Source organism: Eubalaena glacialis, chromosome 17 (genome assembly GCF_028564815.1).
Source record: "Eubalaena glacialis isolate mEubGla1 chromosome 17, mEubGla1.1.hap2.+ XY, whole genome shotgun sequence".
In the NCBI taxonomy this organism is placed as follows: Eukaryota; Metazoa; Chordata; class Mammalia; order Artiodactyla; family Balaenidae; genus Eubalaena; species Eubalaena glacialis.
The window spans coordinates 58,001,412-58,025,216 of record NC_083732.1 but is presented as its reverse complement, the minus strand read 5'-3'; the positions used below and the strand labels follow the sequence as shown (position 1 = coordinate 58,025,216).

At 38.3% G+C, this 23,805-nt stretch overlaps 1 protein-coding gene across 4 annotated transcripts in view; it reads right to left on the bottom strand.

Moving 5' to 3' along the window:
- Nucleotides 1–23,805, bottom strand: part of OXR1 (oxidation resistance 1) — a 633,889-nt gene that overhangs the window by 236,409 nt on the left and 373,675 nt on the right. For all 4 annotated transcript variants that reach the window (XM_061171297.1, XM_061171296.1, XM_061171299.1 and 1 more), the window contains one exon: nucleotides 682–878. In XM_061171297.1, coding sequence (XP_061027280.1) covers nucleotides 682–878 — 197 coding nt within the window. The remainder of the gene's footprint in view (nucleotides 1–681; nucleotides 879–23,805) is intronic.

Genomic DNA, 23,805 nt, shown 5'->3' with positions numbered 1-23,805 from the left:
CTGGAGGGAGAATGAAAAGAGCAAAAACCGAAAACCAAAAACAAAAACGGTGCCTGGCTAAAGACTGGCAAAAATGAAAATAGTAGCACATAAGCTTAAAACTTGGAAAACCATATATATGTAATTTACTTCTCTTAGGCAGGATATAGAAGGTCCTCAGGCCTACTCTCTTACTTAGCTTTGCTGAAGGTTTGCAGTATTTTTCCAACTCCATGTTCAGATTGTATGAGAAGATGTCCACATAAACCATCAGAAAGATATACAGTCGGCCCTTTGTATCTGCACGTTCCACATCCACATATTCAACCAACCAAGGACTGAAGATATTTGGGGGGGAAAATCCAGAAAGTTCCAAAAAAGCAAAACTTGAATTTTCTGCACATCCAGTACTATTTACATAGCATTTACATTACATTCGGTATTATAAGTAACCTAGAGATGATTTAAAGTATATGGGAGGATGTGTGTAGGTTATATGCAAATACTATGCCATTTTATATAAGGGACTTGAGCATCCTTGGAATTTGGTGTCCCTGAATGGTCCTGGAACCAATCCCTGTGGATACTGAGGGAGGACTGTACACGTTATATAAACAAGGGGCATTTAACCACAGCCCCGCACATTGACTGTGCTGTTTGGATCGACCCCATCTATTCACTTGCATAAATTGTGGTGCTCACCAATGGTGTAGAACCGCTTCAGCTCACTCCTTCGGGAAGGATGCTTCTGGGAATTTGCTGCGTTGTTCTGCTCTTCTTCAATGATGGGCGTCTTGGGTGTGGTGGGTTTACTGGCCTGTGGCATTTGCTTTCCTGCACCAGCCAAAGGGTTGAACCCTGGAGCAGTAATATCCACCGACTGGGACCTTTTCTTCAACCTACAGGTAAAGAATACCACATGCTGTAATTACTGACTCTAGAGAAAGACACACTTTCTTCACATTTATCTCCACCATAATTTCTTTCAACAACTCAGTTATACTCGGCCTTGAAAGAGAACAAGGTATATTCAGAAATTACAGACCTTCCCTACAGTATTTTAAATTCTTCAAATATTCTTGAAACTAGTGGGGAAGAAAATCTTCTGTCTAATCATTCTGAAAGGTTTCACTAAAATATATTAAAATGTAAGGTGATTAAAAAAAGACCTTTATTTTTTGAATAGCAAATAAAATGTAACTTCAGACAAAGACAATGCATTTGACTATTACTTGTAGTTTTGAAAGGAGTGTTTCTTAATGCTAATGTAAAACATTAGTTAGAAATAAATAATTGCAACCCAGAAAAGAATAATGAAATGCTTATCTGTATAACTAGAGGCTGCCAGTGCTTTTCTGTTTCACCGGTAACAGCATCTTAGCTGGAAAAATTATAGAGTTTATACTGTTTCTCCAGATACTCTCAATGACAATAAATGTATTGCTCACTCCTGCATTTTAGAGAGCTGACATCAGGCCTAACATGGAAAGCAAAAGGCCACTTAAGCATGAGAACATTTCTCTTGGTATACAAATAATTGGTAAATGATATGAGTTAAATTCAAATACTTCAAGCTACACAACTTGATATTTGTAATGTAACTGAACCCTAAGCCCAGCTTACTCTGGGCTCTCGGTTCTTCTGGAGGCTAATGTTAAGTGTCATTTTTCAAGTCTTAATTCCCTACAGAAAGCTAGTTGGCAGTTTTCTTTATCAGTTATGGTAGTCACACGTGCAAATTTGGAATTTCCTAAAAGTTTCATACACCTTCACACCTACAGCTTTTATTCAAGCTTTTCCAGTACATTAGCTTCCACTTTCTGCCCCACAGTCAGACCCTGCTCCTGCTTCTAGACTCGGCTTAGATGTGGTCTCCTCTGGGCAGCTTTCAATAACATAGACCTTGGTGGCCTGACACCATTCTGCATAGGAGGTTATTCATAATGAGCTCTCAATAAGCATTTATTAAATTGAATTTACCAGAGCAAAAGCTTTGCTAAAGAAATAGAATATATCAATTAGTAGAAGATTCTTTAATGAAAGCAGTGTTTACTCAATTTTAGTCATTTAATTATCACCTGTAGGATATCTGCCATCTTCACATACCACCTATGTTACCTACTTAATATTCATGAAAATTGACTCGCTTTATCCAAATTGCCAACAAATATATTAACAAGTGCTCAACAGCACTAGTCATGAGAAATACAAACTAAGACCACATTGCACTCATGAATAGATCTACCAAAAGGGCTAAAATGTCAAAGACATGGCATGAAGTATGGTGATAAGGAGCAACTGGAATTCTGGGACACTGACGGCGGAGACCACTTTGGGCAAATGCCCGCTTAGCTGAAGGCATGCATCTTTTGACTCACCAATTCTATTCTTAGAATTTATCCTACACAAATATAGGTGTGTTCACCAAAAGACCCAGTTGAGAGTATTCACAGAAGCACTATCTGTAATATACAAATATCAAAAACAGCCCAAATGTCTTACCAACAGTAGAAATGCATAAGTGAGTTATGATGATACTTACATAATGGAATTTTATACAGCAATGGAAATGAACAAACTACAACTACTTGCAACAACATGGATGGTTTTCATAAAAATAATGTTCAGAAAAGGAGACAGATACATAAAGGCACATGCTGTAGGATTCCATTTATATAAAGTTCAGAAAAAAGCAAAACAATCTATGATATTAGAAGTGTGGGTAGGATAACTGCTGGGGAGTTATGACATTGATAGAGACATGAAGGGCTTTCTGGGATTCTGGTACTACTTTGTTTCCTGATCTGGGTTCTGGGTACCAGGATGTATTTACTTTGTGAAAATCTAATGGTCTATGGTTTTTGCATCTTTTCTGAGTATACCATATACTCCAATAAAAAGTCTCCATCTGAAACTGACTGAATTTTTAACTTATTCATTTACAATGAAGATTACATATAGTTACTGAATGGCTGCTTGCTACAAAAAGATGACAGTAGAAAGAAATAGAATGAAAGTCTTGGCCTCTAGCCTCCCAAAGATGGCCAGAGTAGAGTGAATCTAAAGAAGGATCCTTTCCTCGCTGGGGATGGCTATTCCCTATTCCCATCCCCCTGCTTTTCATGAACTGAAAGGGACTATTCATTCATTCCTTGAATGGCTACCGTGCACCAGGTACTCTCCTGGGCACCACGGATACACAGTGAGCAAAAGAGGCAAAATACCTGCCATCATGGAATCCTCTTTCTTATAGAGGGAGACAAGTAATAAGCAAAGAAAGAAACCTATATATAACAAATCAGGTGGCAAAAAGTACTGTGGATTAAAATAAAGCAGAGTAAAAGGGAGAGCAAACAGAGGTGTACATGCATACTATCATATAAAGGAGAGCCAAGGTAGTGCTCTCACACCATCAGACTTTTGAGAAGAGACCTGAAAGAAGGAGCCATGAGCATATTTGGGGAGCAGCATTTTAGCAAATGGGGAACCAGTTTTTTCGTGTGTTAGAGGAACAAAGTGGCTGGAACAGAAAAAGGGAGGGGAAGAGAAACAGGAGATGAGGTCAACAAGATGGTGTGGGGAGCAGGGGAAAAAGGACAGATTATACAGAGCTTCAAGGTCATTCAAGAATGAGGCCAGGAGAGGATGTGAGCAAAGGAGAAACGGCACGATGACTGTATTTTAAAAGAATCACTTTGGTTGCTTTGTTGAAATTAGGTTGAAGGCTGTATTTCCAACTTAAGCAAACTGCATGCAATGTCCTTCAAGGAATCACCACCAAAAATCACCTACAACATACAAATCAACATACAACCAAGTATGTCGTAATGTACAACATACTTAAGGAAACAAGGGTTTACTTTGTACAGGGTTATGTATTTATTAATGCCTTGGTCTTCCAATAACATCATTCTTGTCTTAGTCTGGAGTTTGTAGACTGGAACTAAAAGTTAAGGGAGTACTATATGCAGCTCAAGAAGGCATTAAGATTAATAAGAAGTCAAGAAATAAGCTGGGGGTCACCAAAGCAGCAACGTTAATTTGTCCCAACGTGGCTTTCCGAAAACTGCACTTAGACACAAAGACTTAGACTATACTAAAAATATTACACTGAACCCTACAAACTCTAAGAAATCACCAATATTTGACCATTTTCACTTACAAAAAGGTTAATTTTCTAGAGTTCATCCTATAAACTTTATTTCAAAATTAAATTTGAGTTTCAGTATAAAGCAAGTTTTCTGGGGGGAGAGGGGTGCAGAGGAGTAGGGATTGAAAGGAAAAGTGCTAAATTTTACTGAAAGAAATTCAACCGCTCTCTAGTTCTCAACAAAGATTATTTTCAAAATATAAATGTGACAAGTTTTATTTCCAATTCACATAGCAGATTATTTCATCACCAGAAATTGTTTATATCTTATGTTGGTCTGTTTTAGAATTGATCAGAGTTACTAAATTTATGTGTCCCATTGGAGGATATCAACAATGGATCTTATGTTTGATAAAGGGCTAGATACTATAATTAATGAAGTTCTCCAACACTTCAAACACCTAAGTGTCCCACAACTCCTTTTATAGCCTCTTTGGAATGAGCAAAGGACAAAGGCAAGCAGCCAGTAGCCTTTCTGTATTTTCCCTCTTCTTTCTGCCCTTCCCCAACAGACACTCTTTCCAATCAAGACTTGAAAGGTATCATGTTTTCATGTTGTTGCTGGAGTCTGGAATACTGCTAGTAGCTTTGTGGGCTTGCTTAAGAAACGACTTCCATTTGCACAATCTTAGAAAGCAGAACTGTGTGGGTAATTGAATTACTCCTTTAAGGATTCTAAAAATGACTACTGTGGTTGACAGGGAAACCTGCTAAATGCTACCTTCAATTTCCAAATTTCATGAAAGGGGAAGTCTTTTTACACTTTTAACAATGTTCTTAATTAAATGTGTTAAACAAATGTAAATATAGCATAATGGCCTATGTAGTTGTACATGAGATAAAATACCCATTGATGATAAATGAAGCACTACAAATAGAGACAAAAATAATCCCTTAATAGGCACCGAAAGGATCTTTGTTTAATGTGCTTTGCATTTCCAAAGGAAAATAAGTGTCGACATCTTAGATGGGGAAAAGGAAATGAATAGAAGGAGCCATCCCTCTTGGCATGGCTCTGATAGGCAGACCGTCTGGTGTTTCATAATCTTTGTCTTTTCTTGATCCTCTGTTCTTGAACAAAAAAGAACTATTCCTACTCCTCCAAACATATACCCCACTACCTCCTTTCAGCATGGGAACAATGTTGGACACTTCTCTGAGACTCAGTTTCCTCATCTATAAAATGGGGATAAAACATACCCAGGAAGGTTCTGAGAACTAAGTCAACATCCTGTGGGAAAGTACCTAGCATAGCACCTGCACAGGATGCAAGTTCCAATCTCTTTATGATGATGTAAGGGGATATAATTTTGTTCAAACTTCTATGAATGCTGAGGAAATTATATCAGTTTCTTAGGATCCTTCCCTGCTGCACAACTTTAAACATTGAGCCTATAGGGATTACATTACATTCTGTAGGGGGCTTCACCTTTTCTGGAGTGTGGATTTTGGTGAAGGAGTGGAAGATAACAAGAGGAGACACGCTAAATGGGAGTCCTTTGGGTGGTGTGTAATATGATATTTTTCCTGTGAGAGCCCCCAAATCTTTTGGAAAACAACTGAATCCATTGGATAGTTCACTTGAGTTATACATATTTTTAATCTGTGTGGAGTTGACCTAAATTAGCAAACTCGTAAGCAGAGGTAGAGACCAGGGAATCAGGAGGAAGTAAGGACAAGCACTAGAAAGCAAGTGTGAGGAGGGTTTTTGCCTCTCCTACTCTGTAAAAAATAGGGTTCATGCCGATTTCAACCAGTTCTCCAAGGAGCAGGAGAAGCCCTGTAGGAGGATGACGAAATGTGAGGTCACAGGAACTAGAGAAAAAAAAGGAACGGCAGAAAACTTTCAATTCCAACCAATTTAAACAGAATTAATCTCATAGTCATCAGCTAAATTTTATTCTTGCCTAACTTATTTCGACTTTACCAGAAACATAAGAAATCTTCCACTCATTTTCAAAATCACGGAGTAGAATACATGAATCTTCTGGCTTAAAGGAGTTAATGGACATCTGGAGCCCAGAACTTGTGCCGACAGTGAGTGAATGTGGCTTTAAGCTGCTCACCACACAGGACTTCTCCCCAAGATGTGGGTCAATCCTCTATTTCAATGGCTTTCACCACAGAGAAGCTTTCTCTAAGCATGTTCACATTTAGATGTTTATTACTCTGGTTTATTACCTGTCATACTCTTTTGGCCTTACCTTCCCTTTCCCTCTCACATTGTGGGGATTTTCACCTTCCCACTATCTCCACCCTTCAATCATCTTCCCTCCAAGTCATAGCTAAGCAATGCTTTTCATCTTTCTTTGCCTGTCATGCTCTGCATCTTTTAACAGTTTTGTTAACTTGTTTGAATACTGTTAACTTGTTTGAATAATAGAACTCTACCTTAAGCCTAAACTAAACCCTAGTATGACTTAAATACATAAGAAAAAAAAAATTCATTTAACTTGAGTTCTTAACTGGAATTACTTCTCCCATCAAGTGAATTTAAATCGTACATTTATTATAACTAATTGGATATGTTCCTGAGCTCTGTAGCTATCTGGGGAAAAAATGAATCTTCTATTAATCATTTACTATATAGTATTAGGATGCCCATAGCAATAATAGCAACAGTTGGGAAAATCTACTACAGTATAAGGGGAATATTCTGTAGGGCATACAAAAAGTTTGGTTGGGAGGCTAAAAATTAGGGAAGCTGGAATCCAACCAGGACATTTTGACCAAAAAGCCATACTTTAGAATTAGGAGACAGAGATAAATTTCAGCTCTGACACTCATCAGTCATGTGACTTTGGACAAGAACTTGGATGGACTGTCTGGGTCTCTACTTTCTTACCCACAATGGTGGCATTCATGCTATCTGCCTACTTGACCCAAGAGAGTTACTGTGAACAGAAAATGCGTTAATTTCAATGAAAGTACTTTATAAAATTCCACAGAACTCTGCAGTACCAGTAGCAGCTATACGAATTCCCTCTTTGCCCCATTTACTTGTTGTATACTTACACAAATGTACATGTACACATACGTACGTGGATGCATGTGAATGGCTATGCCCCAAAGACTCAATGCTTGCAGTCCTTTCCAGTAATTTCCAACCAGAAGACCATCTGTGATTTGCACAACTCATTACTGTTAGCAAAGCTGTCTCCTTGCTTCCTAAAAGAGCTAATGTAAGGATATTTTTTAAAGTAGTAAAGCTGCTGAGAATGTAGATTTTCGAAGTTGGATACCGTGCGCTGCAAAAATGTCAAGTCACCCAAAAAGAGCTTTTGAGAGTGAATGCCTAAAGAATTTTCACACTGCAAAATTAAGGGCTTTTGTTACCCCTGCTGTAAAGTTTGACTAAAAATCAGCAGCTAAAAACGAAACACAAAACCATCAAAAAACAAGCATATTCAGAAGTCCAAGCAGAAGAAACGACAGATTGGAAACCTATGCATTAAAACAAGAAAACAAGCCCTTGGGGTATGGGGTATGCCAATTACAGCCTCCTCTATAATTGCTGTGGCCAATCTATTCTTCGTGTTCCTAAACACAAGGATTAAGACAGAAAATATCATTAACATGGGATCAGGAATTATACAGTCTTCTTTTACAATTCCAAACCAATGCAAAAAGTTTCAACAGAATTATCATTTGGGAGTACAAACTGGTACTGGAACAGTTAATGGAACACCAAAACTAGAGACCTTGTTATAATAAGATGTTTCTAGCCCTGTATTCATTCTAAGAGATTTATACTTTCCTATCTTGGAGCTTCAGAGCACAGAAAATTCAAGAATTGAGCCACAGGTGCAATGATATGTAGAAATGGTTTGCTAGAAATTCTCTTGTTAAACGCAATTGAATTCAACTCTGTGAAGAGCAAGGCCAGTGTACATAATATCAACCATATAGAAGCATACGTGAATTCATTACTATCATACCTAATTTTGTAACAAAAATTCTAGAAATTAAATCCAAAACCAATCTGCCTCTACAGAGTTCAATAAATCCTAATGTAAAAGGTTAGCCTTTCTTATTGACCTTTCATGAAAAAGACATCCAAGTCCTTGAAGTTTGCCAGCTGGTTTATTTATATCCCCATGCTTATGCCAGCCCAGAGAAAAGAGGTTGGAGAGAAGCATTTTTCATCGGGAATACTCACCACCAGATCAACTGAATTCCTGCATTCACAGAAATTCAGTCTGTTCACCATTTCATTCTTAGGACTTAGCATAGTTCTTGGCATACAGAAGGCACGTCATGAATAGTTAAATGAATGAGTGGTTTCATCATGGGAAAAAGCCACAAGAGATAACACAAAAATGCAAGCAAGTTCATGTATAAAATACATGAAAACAAACTAAGAGAATAAGTAACTTTGGACAGTTTGGGAGCAGATATAATAATCAATTTAGTACATTCATGTAATATAGCCTCTTTCCTATCCGATCATGGTAATGTTTTGAAGCTTAGACAAAGGAAATTATTCCACCTCCATTATCAGTAGTATGATAAACCTGAACAGTATTTCACTTCTTTTTTCACTAAATTCAGCTTTGTAATTTCTAAAAATACACTCTGTAGTCTTGATAAATTGACATCCCCATGCAAAAAATTTCAGCGGTGGCATGAAGTGAAAAGAGCACGGACTCTGGAATCAAAAACTGGGGTTCAAGTTCAGGATCTACTGTTTTAAAGTAATCTAATATTAAATAATTTTATTGATTTGAAAGTTCTACTTTATATTTTTGACCACTCATTAAGAATTTTGCATATTATCTTTCTACTATCAAGTTTCCAAAAATTAAGTCAATAGTAGTAAAATTTTGTTTCCCCTTCCATGTACTTTCCAATTATACCATTATATTGTAAGCATTCACTTTGAAATTACACAGATTTCCAATTTATTTCAGTTTTTGCCTTGGAACTTTAAAGCCTTTCGACTGGAAAATCCTGAAAGTAGAAACACATTATGCAAATCCAAAGATTAGGGCTTGAAGGATTTGGAAGTCAAATTCTTGTAAATGTTCAACAGTCTTCTGTAATAACTCCCAGAGATGGAATTTAATTTTATTACCTTTGATGAAATGATTTGTAACATGCTATTGCCACATCGATTGCATTCTGTTTATTCATCTTAGGAAGAAGGAAATCAGAATAAATAAGACTATTTTAAGACTTTAGGCTTCTATCCAACATTCCTGATTAAAGGAATCTATTTTTAACAGGGCCTATTACAAACTATCGTATAAAGCATATGTAGTTTTCCTTACGCACAACGTAAGGCAACTCCAAATTTAATCAAGATAGCTTCTGCAGGTAACAATAATCTGGGCCAAAGCGCAATGGTTTATAGTTAAAATGCCAATGTAGCACAAAAATCTCCCATCTTAATTTCCCCAAATGAATACATGAGAAACAGGAAAAGAAGTTCAAAAATATAGGTCTCTTATTTACATATTAATTCAGGAGCTTGGTGGAAAACATCACTTCATTTAATCCATTGTTTCTTTACCTCTTTAAACCAACCCATCCTATTGTCATCCTAAATATTTTCAAATGAAAATGATGCCTTGTTGTTTTTAAGTGTAAGATTGCATTATTGAGGGTATTCCTGATTGAAAAGGATTTTTTTTAAACTGTCCTATGTAGACTCCAATTAGCTACCCTAGAATAGGGCAACCATGTGCCCTCTCCCAGTTTGAAGATCACTGGGGAACCTGTTATAGTTTTCTTCTGTTCAGATAATAGTGGTTTAACACATGAGGTCTACGAAGTGTGACCCCAATACAGCAAAGTTGGATTTTAGACTTTCTTCAGATAAACATACTATAAAGTGTTTAAAATTACATTAAAGAAGTCACTGTCTTCTTCCCAATGGCAACTCTATAAACCTACATTTATCTTTCCCTATTATTTAAAACATTTTTCCTATTACAGAAAAGGGTATGGTCCTCCTCCTGTTAAAGCTAATCTCTCCATGTGTTCTCTGAACCCAACAGCATCCTCTGTCTATACCTGAGGTTTTAATGTACCAACTACTCTCTTCCCTCTGTAAATCCTGAACCAACTGAGAAATAAAGACAGGAGTCAAGGACTCCATTACAAGCTTGCAGCTTGGAGAAGCAGTATCCCGGTGAGGCTGCTCCATGTTCAGAGAACATCACAAAGATGCTGTGGGCATCACATCCCAAAGAGAGAAGGCAGAGGAGGTGGGGCCAGACCTCTGCAGTCCTTTTCACAGTTTGAGAAGTTGCTCTTCTTCCTTTGGAGAGGCATAGATACAGAGAGCCAAAGGTCTCTTCTAAATCCTTCAGAAAGGAAGAAAGTGTCTATTTTACACACACAGGAAGGGATGCAGGCAAGGCAGACGATGTTCCTCCTACATCACTTTCTCAACTTTACTCCTAGGTTATCTGCTTCCAACCTGGTCATGAATCTCCCCCTCTTTGCTAAACCATTCCCACCAGCACTCAACCAGGTGCTAAAATCTCTCATCCCTTCAAGAAGCTGTTTTCTTCCTAAGGCTACCATCCCATTTCTTGACTTCCCTTCTCTGTTTCACAGCACTCGGCTTCATCTCTTCGTCACTGCACAACCCTTTCCAATACCACTCTCACAAAACAACTCATTTAGGTTTTCAATCACACAGGATGATTTTTTTCACACAGTCAAAAGTTACTTTTTTTGGTTTTCATCTCTTTTTTAGTCTTTTAGTCACAGGATGTGTTTGTAGAGGTGGATGGCACAAAGGGTAAGACTCTGAAGTTAGAAGCCTGCGTCCAAAATTTGGGCAAATTGCTTAATCTCTCTACAGTTTACTCATTTGTAAAATGAGTTTAATAACTGTACTTACCTTGAAGGGTTATTAAAAGGATAATATGACATCATCCATATAAATATTCAGCATGATATGCACTGGTACATATAAGTCCTCAACTTTTTTTTAACGGCCCCTCTATGTTGAAACGTCCTAGCTTAGAGCCCCTGACACACAATACTTCTAATATTCCTTTTTTTTTTCACTATTCCTTAAAGAGTTCCTTTTTTTCCCTTTCAACCCTAAATTCTGGAATATCCAGGGGCCTAACAGAGCTGGGCCTCCCTTCGCTTTATGTTCACTATCTCCCTAGATGTTCTCATCCATTCCCTTGGGAAGAAATATTTATATGCTAAAAACTCCCACATTTATACCTCCAGCTCAAACTTTCCCCAGAACAGCAAACTTAAATATACAACTAGCTACTTGGCATTATCGATTACCTGTGGCACATCTTAAACTCACCATGTCCCTAAACAAATTCTTGATTCCTAAATTTGCCTCAACCTTCCTTCCTGTCTTCTCCATCTTTGCAAATGGCACCAGCACCCACAGTTATTCAAGCCGGAAAATTGGAAGTTATATTTGTTCCCTTCCTTTGCAACACTCTCCAATTCTAATTCATCAACACATTCTCTCCATTCTGCCTTCCCAAATTATACCTTCAGCCTCTCCACTTCTCTCCATCTCCACTCCCACCTCCCTAGTCACCAGTCCTCTGGATTATTGCCACAGCCTCCATATTGGTCCCCGTTAGACTTTCCTTTTTTCCTACCTATTCTTGCAGCAGCCATAACAAGCATTTAAGCCTAAAGGAGATAGGCTATTCTCTTGCTCCAAAGAACTGAACGGCTCCCCAGTGTGATCTGATGAATTTCTCAACTGCTTTCCATGGTCCGTAAGTCCCTGCATCTCTCCATCTCCTACTTCATCTTGGGCTATTCTTCTTGCTCATGTGCCAGTCCCCTTGGTGTCCTTCAAGGTTCTCAAACACGCCAAGCTCTTTCCTTCCTCAGGGCCTTTGCACATGCTATTTCCTCTGACTCTTTGAGTGGCTGGTTGCTTCTCATTTTTTAACTCTCCTCAGAAACCCCATCCCCCATGATTCTAAGTAGGTTGTCTCCCATCTCCTACCTCTCAGTCCCACTCAAGCTGTTCTTTAGCGCTTTGCTCATCTGCTTCTCAGGGTATTTATCACCAAGTCTAACGATACATTTGTTCATGTTTACTTTTCTCTCTTCTGTCTCTCTCACTGTGCTGTTCACTCTGGTGGGCCTGGAAGCACATCTCCTTTATCCATCTACCACGTGCCTTGCACAGTATGTGCACACCAAAAATATTTACTACACGAATAAGTGAATCGATGAAGAAATAAGTAAATTATCCCTCTGCATAAATTCCAGACATGTCTTCACTCAGAAGACTTACAGGGCATGAGGTTATGTTTATTTTCTCCCTCTTCTTTCATTTTTAGTTTGGACCAGTCACAATGTCCCAAATCTTTCTTAAGAAATTACTGTCACATCTCTTTGGTTAGAAAACCACAATATTCATAACAGTTGTGTGAAAAGAGAGCTGTCTCCAGATCTATGAGAAGGACTAATTTTAAAGGCTGAAAATTATGGTTGAATGCATCATCTAAGAAATAGGCTTGGGCTAGAAGACCCTTTAAAACATGTGTTGATATAGTGGCATTATGCTAATGGGCATTTCACTCCTGTATTTTCCGGGCGTCATATTTCTGCAGGTAGTAAATTACATTAGGAGAAAAATCAAATGGAGATTGAATGCACAGAAGCAAAATATTACATATTAACAAGCCAGGAAGAAAAGGGCAGTAGAAAAAAAATATCCATATATGTTAATTTCTAATTACATTAAAGACTGATAGAAATACCTACATAACTCTATTTAAAATAGTATATTCAGTCAATCATCGCTAAAGAATAAGAAATAAAATCTGATGATGGCAAAAAGTAGCAATCTATACTTAATTGTAGATTGGAGAACCCTTAGAATCTGCAGGGAAGCTGAGTTCAACCACTTGATTTCACAGTGGCATTACTGGAACTAATATTTCTTGAGCTCATGCTATATATTAAGTAAATGACCAATTACTGCCTTTAATCTGTACACCATAAGCTACCTGAGGTCAGGGATTGTCTTATTTATATTTGAACCACCAGTGCCCTGTATCCTGCCGGGCACAGAGTAGCCACCATTAAAGGCTTGACTTCACCTAAGGATAAACCGAATAACCAGGTACATACAAGTACCCCAGGAAAGACCGCCTTGGAGTCTTCTTATGAACTCTTAGTTGCTTTACATCACAAACCTGGTAATGGCCACACAGTGCTGTGCTGAGCATCTATTCAGAATAGTGCTCTCGACTAGATTCTGCCGTAACTAGGACTAAACCTGACTTAACACACTTAACCCGACCTCATCATTCTCATCTGTGCCATGCTGGATATTACCCCTGTGATATTTGCCTAACAAGTTTACATTCTTTGTGTTCACCAAATATCCGCTGATTCCCATCTATGTTCCAGGCACTGTACTATGTTCCAGGGATCTTAGCTGTGGGCATCAGCACTCTGCCTTTTGTCAGGTGTTTAAAGCCACCTCTTTCTCTCGTCAGGTGGGATATTTTATAGGTTCTTTGTAATCCACTCCTCACTGGAGATCCCTCCTCTGCAGTTTCCTCTCTTTGAGTGAACGCAGATCTTCTCACTGGGCCCTAGTAGCTCCTATACCAGCCCTCACATACACTGCCATATTATTTCCCCCAAACAGCCCTCTTCGACAAGATCTAAGACCCTTTCAGGCCAGGTCTCTCTCTCTCTCTGCCACATTTTGCCAACAAGAAACAAACATTCCTTGACCTGTAGGTTTCAGCACACTCGCGAGATAGCAGCTCTTTGTATCCCTGTGTCAGATTCTCCCTACTCTTTGATTTCTCATGGTTGAGTCAAAGTCTAACCCATTGTTTCCCCAAGCTCTCTGGGTTGTCCCAATGAAGCCCCATACACAGATTTAAGGTGAGGTTGGGGGTTGGGATAGGACAAGATTCCCAGAGCGCCAGCAGCTCTCTCTAAAAATCCTGCTCTAATCTCCAAACTGTTATATCAGCTGGCGGTGGGTGCTCAGCTAGGAGTCACAAAACAGTCCCTGACCATCAGCTTCTCAAATCTCGATCTGGTGGTTCCACACCTCATTTCAAAATGTGTGAGTATCGGGTGTCTTAGATCCAGATGAACCAGAGAAGATGTCTAATTTTAACTTCCTGCTACAGATGCAATGCACCTTTATTAACCCTTCTTAAGGTGATAGAATGGAGACACTCCTCCATTTCAGGGACATTTCCAGTTAAATATAACATAATATAATATAATATAATATATATATTTTTTTAATTTATTTTCAATATATTCAATTGAAGGCTTATTGAGCCTAATGCACGATGCTAAGTGTTGGGGATACCAAGATGAAAATTGTTGCTTTCTTTTAGGACACAAAAGGGGATGGATTTATAAAACAGAATTATAAGTACTCTGGTTACAGGAGGGTAATCTCTCCTCCACTTTGGATTTACCTATAAGTTCTAATATTCATGTGAATTTATTTCTGATTACCTTTTACTCAACCTTAAGAAATTAGGTTCAAGTATTTGTGAACTGTGTGTCATTGCTATTGGGAATAATTAGAATAAGAGAAAAGTGAGGTTGGGATTAGAGAAAAAGAGGTAAAGGTAAAGCAGAAGACAGGGATAGGACGGAGCGTTTTGTTTGTTTGTTTGTTTTTTGTCAAGAAGCATTAGGCTGAAATGAAGTGGTCAAGTTTTATTTTATAGAAGTGCTTTAAAATAAAAAGTTCCTACCTGCTACCAATATGTCGCAAAACAGAAAACATGTTAGACCAAAAGTGGCAAGATTAATCTAATTCCAGAATAAAGGGCAGACCTCTCAGCTGAACAAATTTACCTTTACAAAAAACTGAGGGCATCTTCGTCCATTTTCCTATTTTCCACAGAGAGGTAAAAATCAGGTAGGCGTGGACTGAAGACAGGCACTTGAAAACCACTGGACTAGATTATCTCAGATTCTACAGGCAATGAATTTCCTTTGCCAGAGAATCCCTTTATTCAACTCCACTCCTTCCTCTACCTCTCTATGCCTGACAGCAGAGGGATAGATTTTCATACAGTTTTCCAAGCTCTGTGATCAGGGCCAGCTACATAATTTGTGGTTCCCTGTGCAAAATGAAAATGCGAGGTTCCTTGTTTTAAAATGTAGTAAGAATTCAAGATAGTGACAGCAGAGCATAAAACCAAGTGTGGACAGACACAGGCCCTGTACAGCTGCACAGGGCACACACCTGTAAAGCTGGATCTGCCTGTGTTGCCTAACACAATCCCTCACATTGATTTCCCAAAGCAGAGCTTTTTAAAAATGATGCTTCAGCACCTAGGAATCGTATATAAGGAAACACTTCTAGAATGACAGTCCGGCTTGATGAAGTCTTTCTTATTGGTCAGTAAATCGTATCTTGCAGGTCATAGCCCAACCCCAAAGTACTGCAGATTATGAATTTAAATACTGTCTTAACCTCCTAGCAGTTGAAATGTCCTTAGTCAGCTTAAGTTAATCTTTGTGTCTGTGGGGTTGTATTGGAGCTTAAGAATAATATTCTACATGTATACAATTTGATTGAAACCACCTGGATGGTTCAAAATAATCTCCATGTGGAGAAAAGGATACTGAGATAGGACACAGCTCTGGGATGGGAAACAGCTGCAGAGAGTATGCTATCCTTCCCTTTTTTGCATTGAAGCAGAAAGTGTTTAGATGGATAACATTTTTATTTTGCAGAGGTAAGAGGCATTTCAGAGCAAGGATAATTCGGAGAGTCCTGAGAAGAATGTCCTGGCTGACCCACCATTATTCCTTCTTTGGATGCCACTACGGCTTCCTACTGCTTCTGCTTTTTCCTCTCATTCAATCCATTTTCCACACAAAGAGCAAACTGCTGTTTTAAAAACATAATTCAGATCAAGTCAGTCCTTCCCATAGGGCTTCTCATCTTCACTGAATAGATTTTACACCACTTACCAAATCCTGCAGGACCCTTCACGACATGGCCCCTGCCTATTTCACCGTCCTCATCTCTACGCTCCTCCTCACTCACTGTTGTGTCCACACTTTTTTCTGTTCCTAGACACTTTACTAGTCTCAAAGCTTTTGTACTAGAAGCTCCCCCTGCTTGAAACGCACCTTCCCTAGAAATTCACGTCTGGTTCCTTGTCATCCAGGTCTCAACTCAAAAGCCTCTTTAGAGAAAGACCTTCTTTACCACCCAACCTGAAGTTGTCAATTCCTCCCATCACCCTATTTTATTGGTATTTTCTTCAGACTGTTTATCGTAGATATATTTTCTTGTGAATGATCTGTGGTCCCGAACCGCTTCATTAATGATGTGAGAGCTGAAAGCTCACCTGCCTTGTTCGCTGACAGATTTCCAGTGCTTAGAACAGAATTTTAGATGGTAGAGCAATTGTGTCACAACTCAAGTACTTCATTCTGCATTAACTAAGAAGGAAACACTAGACACATTCATCTAAAAATGACAGTTTACCTGCAGAGATTTTTAACTAGAAGGAAATATTATATGCTTTCCATCATTTAAAACTGACAGCTTCTCTACAGAGGTTTTTACATATACAGGAAAAAGACTGACATCTTAAATGTAGCACTTCATGTATAGTATCTGCTGTGTTTTTCCTTGATGATTGTACTTTTCCTTTTTAAAGAAATTCTCTGGTAATTTCTCAGGAACTCGATTAAGTAGTCTACACACGATGACAATTTGCACCACAAAAATCCACAGAGCCCTACAGCCAGCAGCTAGACATTAGTGGTCATTTATGATTCCTGGGTCATTGGTTTTGTCACAGTAAGCAAAGGAAAGCTCAGTGACTACATTTTTAACATTCATTTCTCACTTCACAGGCAAAAAAATATTGCCTTATTATTCCGACAAAGCTTTAAAATGGCAAGTCACTGCTGAGACAGTGACGAGAAGGTCAGTTTTAGGGGAAGAACAATTCTTTTTCTACCACATATTCTCCTATTTAACTTCACGGGTATTGCTGGAGTTAGAACCCAAATATTGCTTTATCTCACTACATATATCAAACTACTGTAATTATACTTCTATGTTTCCTTTCTACCCCAACAGGAAACATTGAATAAGATTCTATGTGCTACTCAAGAATCAAGGAAGAAGAAGAAAAATTGTGAAACATGTTCATAATTCTTGTCATGCACTCAGTTGATTAAGGGGAGCAGCAATTTTGGAGACAGTGATAGGTCCATTGTGTGTTTTAATCTTTCCTGCACAGTGGAAGCAAATACCATACAGGTTTTGGGGAAAACAATCCTCTAGTCACACAGAGCAGAATCTATTTTGTTACTTTAGTGCTGACAACACAGAATAGAAAAAGCAAAACCATGCTACACAAAGGTTTGGGCCACAGAAGGTGAAGATATTAAAATGAATATATTTCATATTAAACACATGCTTTTTTTCCCCTGACTTAGGATGACCCTCACGGACTGGACTTCAACAGAGACCACCAGAAATAATAACATTTTTCATGAGAATAAGTATCAGCCCAAAGCAAAAGTAGTAATTAACAAGCAGTTAATCTGGTAATTACCTCCCGGGCAAAATTACAGTTGTCAAAGAAAACAGGACACTACATACTTTAAAAATATCTACTCATTCTTTAGCCAAAGAGGTAAAACCTGCATCAGTTGGTTTCTTGCCATATAAGATGATCAAGGTGAACTAATGCCAAATGAAATTGTCTTGGAGAAAAAATCAACTCCGAGCATTTTTGAAAAAGTTTTTCAAGTGACATACTACAATGAATCCCAAGATGCATTGTCTAATTTACACACACACACACACACACACACCCCTTAAGATGTGAGGAGAATGGAAACTAGAGATGCAATCATGATTTAAAACAACAGTCTTAAAGTCTGACTTAAATAAACTGCATTCCTATGGTCTATGTTGCTATTTAAAAGTTTCTGGATTTCATACAAAGGTTTATTTGATTGAAGCTAAAATATACGGGCTCCAAACTGTCTCATGAAATTTGTTAGTAAGCAAAAATTTTACTATTTCTGCAGATAGCATTTTTTAAAATTATTATATCTGAAATGCTCTGTTGATTGATTTGTTTATAAGACAGAGTGTGTTGGGATATGTTTAAAGGAATAGTCCATGTGTGGATTTATTATCTAGGCAGCAAACCTCAAAACCACATTGAGAAAAATGTTTGCTTTTAATAAATGTAAAACCGGATGTTCATATACTTGTACCATTTTCTTAAAAATTGTATTTTATTACAATTTTGCAAAATGAAATTCATAGCAAACAATATATGCCAATTTCCAGGAGTGTCTATAAGAACTTTCGGTGGCTATTGCTTTAGGACAATTATCAGCTAATTTCTAGCAGGGAACTAGAGTAAGAAGACACAGGTCATATATACAAAAGTCAGAGATGACCCAGGACATTTGAACTCAGTTAAAAGTATACTAACTAATCCCATAGAGTTTTCCTGTGCAATACACACATGTTTTTCCCCCTGGGGAAAAATAGGGCGACAAAGTGGGCAGATACTATAATGTGTACATTTCATAGTGAGAAGGTGAAATATTCTCTACCAACATATATGTCATACCTCATTCTCAGACATTCAATAAAGATACCCCCTCAAAAAATATATTGTGACCACATAAATTCTTCTACAGAAGCTTTTTCTCCATTGGCGAGGGGCTTAATCACCTACTGGTACATTACAATGCAACAGAAAAAAATCGTGGTTACTAAACACAAATGTAGCATTTAATTGCAGATTTCAATCTTCATCAAATGCACATTTATGGTGGCATAGTGGCTAAGATATTTCCAGGAGGGTCAAGTAATAAAATCTTCACCAGATGAGCCAGGCTTTTTTTTTAACAAGACCGTATTACATCAACTTTTACTGTGACTACTTTCTCATCATTACATGGCTAATAACTTCTCTTTATTTTGAGGCAAACGCAGGGCAAGTAGAGAACATTGTAGAAAAATGCCAGCTGAATGTAAGATTTTATAACTGACGAAAAAGAATTACCTGTCACAATCACAAAGAAATGATTAAGTACCAGTGACTCATTCCTCCACTAACTGAGTCCCAATACGAATTCAGAAAAACCTCAGACCTATAATCTTTCTAAGTCAATATGTCAATTTAGTCAGTGCTGAAGTATCCAAAGAGTTTATTTTATCATCATCAAAAGCATTTAAGAAATCACCCTTTAAAATGTCCTGCATTAAGTGCTGAACTAGTGCACTTTACACAGACAACAGCTCTGGTGGATATGAAGCTTACTCTACAATCTCAGGTGTGTCAGAAATAGGAAGTTCAATCTCAGTCACTCTTGTATTTTCCTTCCTTGCCCAGAGTTGTGCAAAAGTCCCTGGGTCTTAAGCATCACCAATATAAAACGAAGTGCCCCCTCCTTTGGCCCATCCCAGTCACTGGTCTACTTTGTCATAGACTTCGTGGTCACATTGGTTCACATTGGTCCACCCACTGTTCCAGGCTGCATGGCTTCCTCAGGGCCTGTGATTCTGCTTTTTCTGTGCCTGCTACAAACATGGGAATCATTGGAGTGGCTGTGGGGTGTTAGTGGGTCATCCTCTCTGAGATCTCGCTGTCTCTTGATAATGTGTCAGTCATCCCTAGCTCCCTGGCTTCTGGGCACTTCCTGTTCCCCAGCCATTGGGTAGAGCCTCGTGATGAGTTCTGGCCAATTAGTGGTTAGTGGAAGTGCCATGTATCACTTTTGGTCCATTAATCACCAGTGTGAGACCCTCCATTTTTCTTTCTCCTCTGGCACTAATAATGCTGGAGATGGTGGCTGTTCTGCCACCTGGATCCCAAGCGAGGAGACATGGAGTAGAATGAACCCATCCTAACCATGATGGAAATTCAACTTGAGTGAAATCAAAAATCATGCTGTTTCATATGGATACTACTGATATTTAGGGCTAGTTTGTTACTAAAGTATAATTTAGTTTAGTGCTTCTCCAGCTTAAGCATGCATCAGAATCACCTGGAGGCCTTGTAAAAACACAGATTTTTGACCCTGTTCCCAGAGTTTCTATTCAGTTGGACCGGGGTGAGACCTGAGAATTTACAGTCCTCACAAGTTCCTAGGTGATGCTCATGCTACTGGTTCAGGGACAAGACACTGAGAACCACTGACCTAGACTCTCCTGACTGATAAGCGCTACCTGGGAGTGATGCTCAGTCCTTCCTTTGAACCTGGAGACCACACCAAAGGGTTCCATAAACTTGGATGGGAGAATGTTTACATCTTTATTTTCATTAACCTCTAAGTGAAAATGTACCATTTCCTTCTATTACAAATGTAGGCAATAAACTACAATAGTATTGATATTAGCAGTACCTATAAATCCATCATGAATAAAAAGTAGAGATATTTTATGTCACTTCATAGCTAAAAATCCATGCTCATCACTATATCGAAATCAAGGTAATTATTAGTTATGCTTCCAGACCTTATTATTTTATACATTAATAAATATATATATTACTATATCAAAATCAAGGTAATTATTAGTTATGCTTCCAGACCTTATTATTTTATACATTAATAAATAAACATATATATTACTATATCGAAATCAAGGTAATTATTAGTTATGCTTCCAGATCTTATTATTTTATACATAATAAATAAACATATATATTACTATATCTCAATCTTAAAAAGTGTTTTGATAAATGAATTTCAATAATTTTCACCAAACTACTGGAGGGGACCATGGCATAGAAAAAAATGAATAATACCTACAGCATCATCTTCTCAGCTTAGACTGAATTCTTTTGCCTTGGGAAAAATTCTTTTTCCTTTAGCTGTCCTCAAAAGAACTCTTCTCTCTTCTACCCTACCCCAGGATACATAGCATAATCTCTTCAAGTTTAGGATTTTATAAAAGAAAGAGCAGACTTTCAGCAACTTCTGTTTTTTGCACTGCAAAATTCTCTCTGATAGGAAAACTAGGGAACCGGATAACTGCATGGAAACTGGGGGAAGGCTTCAAGGGGAATAAAACTTAAGGTTAAATCTCAAATAATTATCCTACCAAATTCCACCTACATGAATTACCTTCCTCTCCTTCTCTTTCTATATTTATAAAAGTGTTTATCTTCACTCAAAACTAGTTCAAATTCTATTTCTTTTCTGAAACTTTCAATATTTGCCCAATTTCAAGAAGTTTTATTGTCGTTGTCCATAACACTAATTTGACGTGTATTATTTTATATTTACAACTTGAGGTTGATAATATATTCGTTCGAATGTTGCTATTAGGATAATATACACAATATCTAAATATTATGTATGTATGTATATTACCATTACCTATATTCATTTAGTCATTTATTGAAGCACAAATATTACTGAGTGCTGGTGTGTGAGGAGATGGGCTTTCGGCTGCAGCTCACCCACATGTGTTAGGCGCTATTCTAGGAGCCTGGAATACGGTGATGATCAAAGTAGAAAGGTCTATGCTCTCACAGAACTTTAATTCTATTGGAGAATATAAGTAAGATGTAAAATAATAAAAGAATAGGAAATTGCAAAAAGCGTTAGAGAATTAAAAGAAGAATGGGATACCATAGTGCTTCTAGAACTTTAATGTGCGTAAGAATCACCTCTTGGTCCATGGTCCAGCAGCACTGGTATCACCTGGGAGCTTGTCAGAAATGCAGTCTCGAGTCCCATCCTAGACCGAGTGAACCAGACTTGACATTTTAATAAATCCCACGTGATTTGTGTGTATGTTAAGGTTTGAGAAGCATTGTTTTGTGACTACATAGCAGCACATAGTAGGTACTCAATATTCATTCATTTAGGGGCAGTGAATATTCATTAAACTGACTGGCATGCTATAGTTACAGGTTGATAAATCAGGATATTGATTAAAGCTGGAGAGCACTATGGTTTACAGATTCCTGTCTTCAGGCTTTAAAGAAAATTAAATTATTTTCAGGGCTCATTTTGTTCCTCACAATGCACACCGACTATGTGAACTGAAAGGTCATCAAACACAATATTTTTTTCCCTTCCATGGGAGAAAGTCATTGTTTTCAGTGAGACCATGAACAATTTATTCAGCTTGAAGTTTCACTAAGTGCTAGTGGTGGGGCGGGGTGGGAGAGAGAAGCAGGAGGGAGGCAGCACTAAAATCCTAACACTGAAAAAATCTGATGCTTCAGAACCCCCAGCTTCTAGACAGCCTCCGAATACCTAATAGGAAAAAGGAATGAGGCAGATGGGGGACGAAGGTGTCTTCTGCTCCTTCTATTTACGAACCATGATCTGCAACAAGTCCCTTACTTCTATCCTCAATTGTCCCTTCTGTAAAATGGGGCTAATGATAACCAATCAGTGTTTATTATTTTCAGAGATCTAAACTCTTTCAACATATTCTGATTCATAATTTCTCATAACAACTATTTAAGGTGGGTATCATCATGCCCTTTCTACAGATGAGGAACTGAGGCTTAGAGTGGCTGAGTGTCTTAATCCAGATCCTATGAACACTACACGGGAGAGCTGGAGTCTGACACCAGGTATAGAGGAGAGACTTCAAAGAGTGTGTTCATACCTTTAGCTGATACTGCCTCATGGGCTGGTTTTGGTAATGTAATGCTATACTGACCTTTATTCCTACTTCCATTTTTCTTTCAATCTCTCTCCTCTCCTATAATGACTGTAAACATTAACATAGGATGTAAAAAAAGAAAAAAAAAAAAAAAACGGTCTTGGTATTCCATCAGCAGACCCTGAGTCCCCAGAAGCAATAAGCACAGGTCAGGAAGATAATGACATCCCTGGAAGGGAGGACAGCGCATTTGAGTGCAGAGTCCCCAAATACGTGGATATGGTGATAACAAAGAGTGTGTAAAATGGGCAGAGGGGAGAGAGTGAGAGGAGATGACTGAAGAGCCCTCTGGGGGGCAGGGAACACACGTGGGGCACACAGGCAGTGTGGATGCCATCAGCACACATTTGAACCTAATGGAGACAGCATGCGATGAAATAAATGTGTACCAGCTTGACAGTCCTGCAGGCTGAAGGGGCTTTGCCCTAATCTGTAAAGTAGTGGCAACACAGCGTGACCTTAAAGCTCCTCACTGACCACACGCCTATCTATGGCTACAGCACATAATGTTGCCGAACAATCTGTAATGCATTTTAGAAAGATTTATTTTTAATTCTAGTATAATGTAAAAAGTAACTTAGCCTGAAGGTCCACTCCAGCTCCTTCAGTATATGTAACTATATCTTTCCAGAATGTAGGAAAAACGTATGAGGCATTTTTTTTTTAAATTCTTTTTAACATCAATTCATATGTAAAAGCTCTTGCCTCTATGTATCCTCCAGCTCTTCAGGAACCTAGACTTTACTGTTTAGGAGTCTGGACTGGTGAAGTTTTGTTAAATCATTGGCAACACAGTTTGGTAAACATTAACATATAATATAATATATAATGCATGATGGGTTAATTGGCCTGGGAGCTTACAGGTCTGGTGAGGCAGTGCTTCCTTTCTCCAAAGACTTAGTTAGATTTTTACAACCAGCCCAAATACCTGAGGGCGGCAACTTGAAACGTATGGAGGCATCTGGAAGAGGGTGAGTGGACACTGCTGTATTGCTGCCGGTTTCCAGAGCCTGGGGGGTGGAACAGTAAACATCAGGCT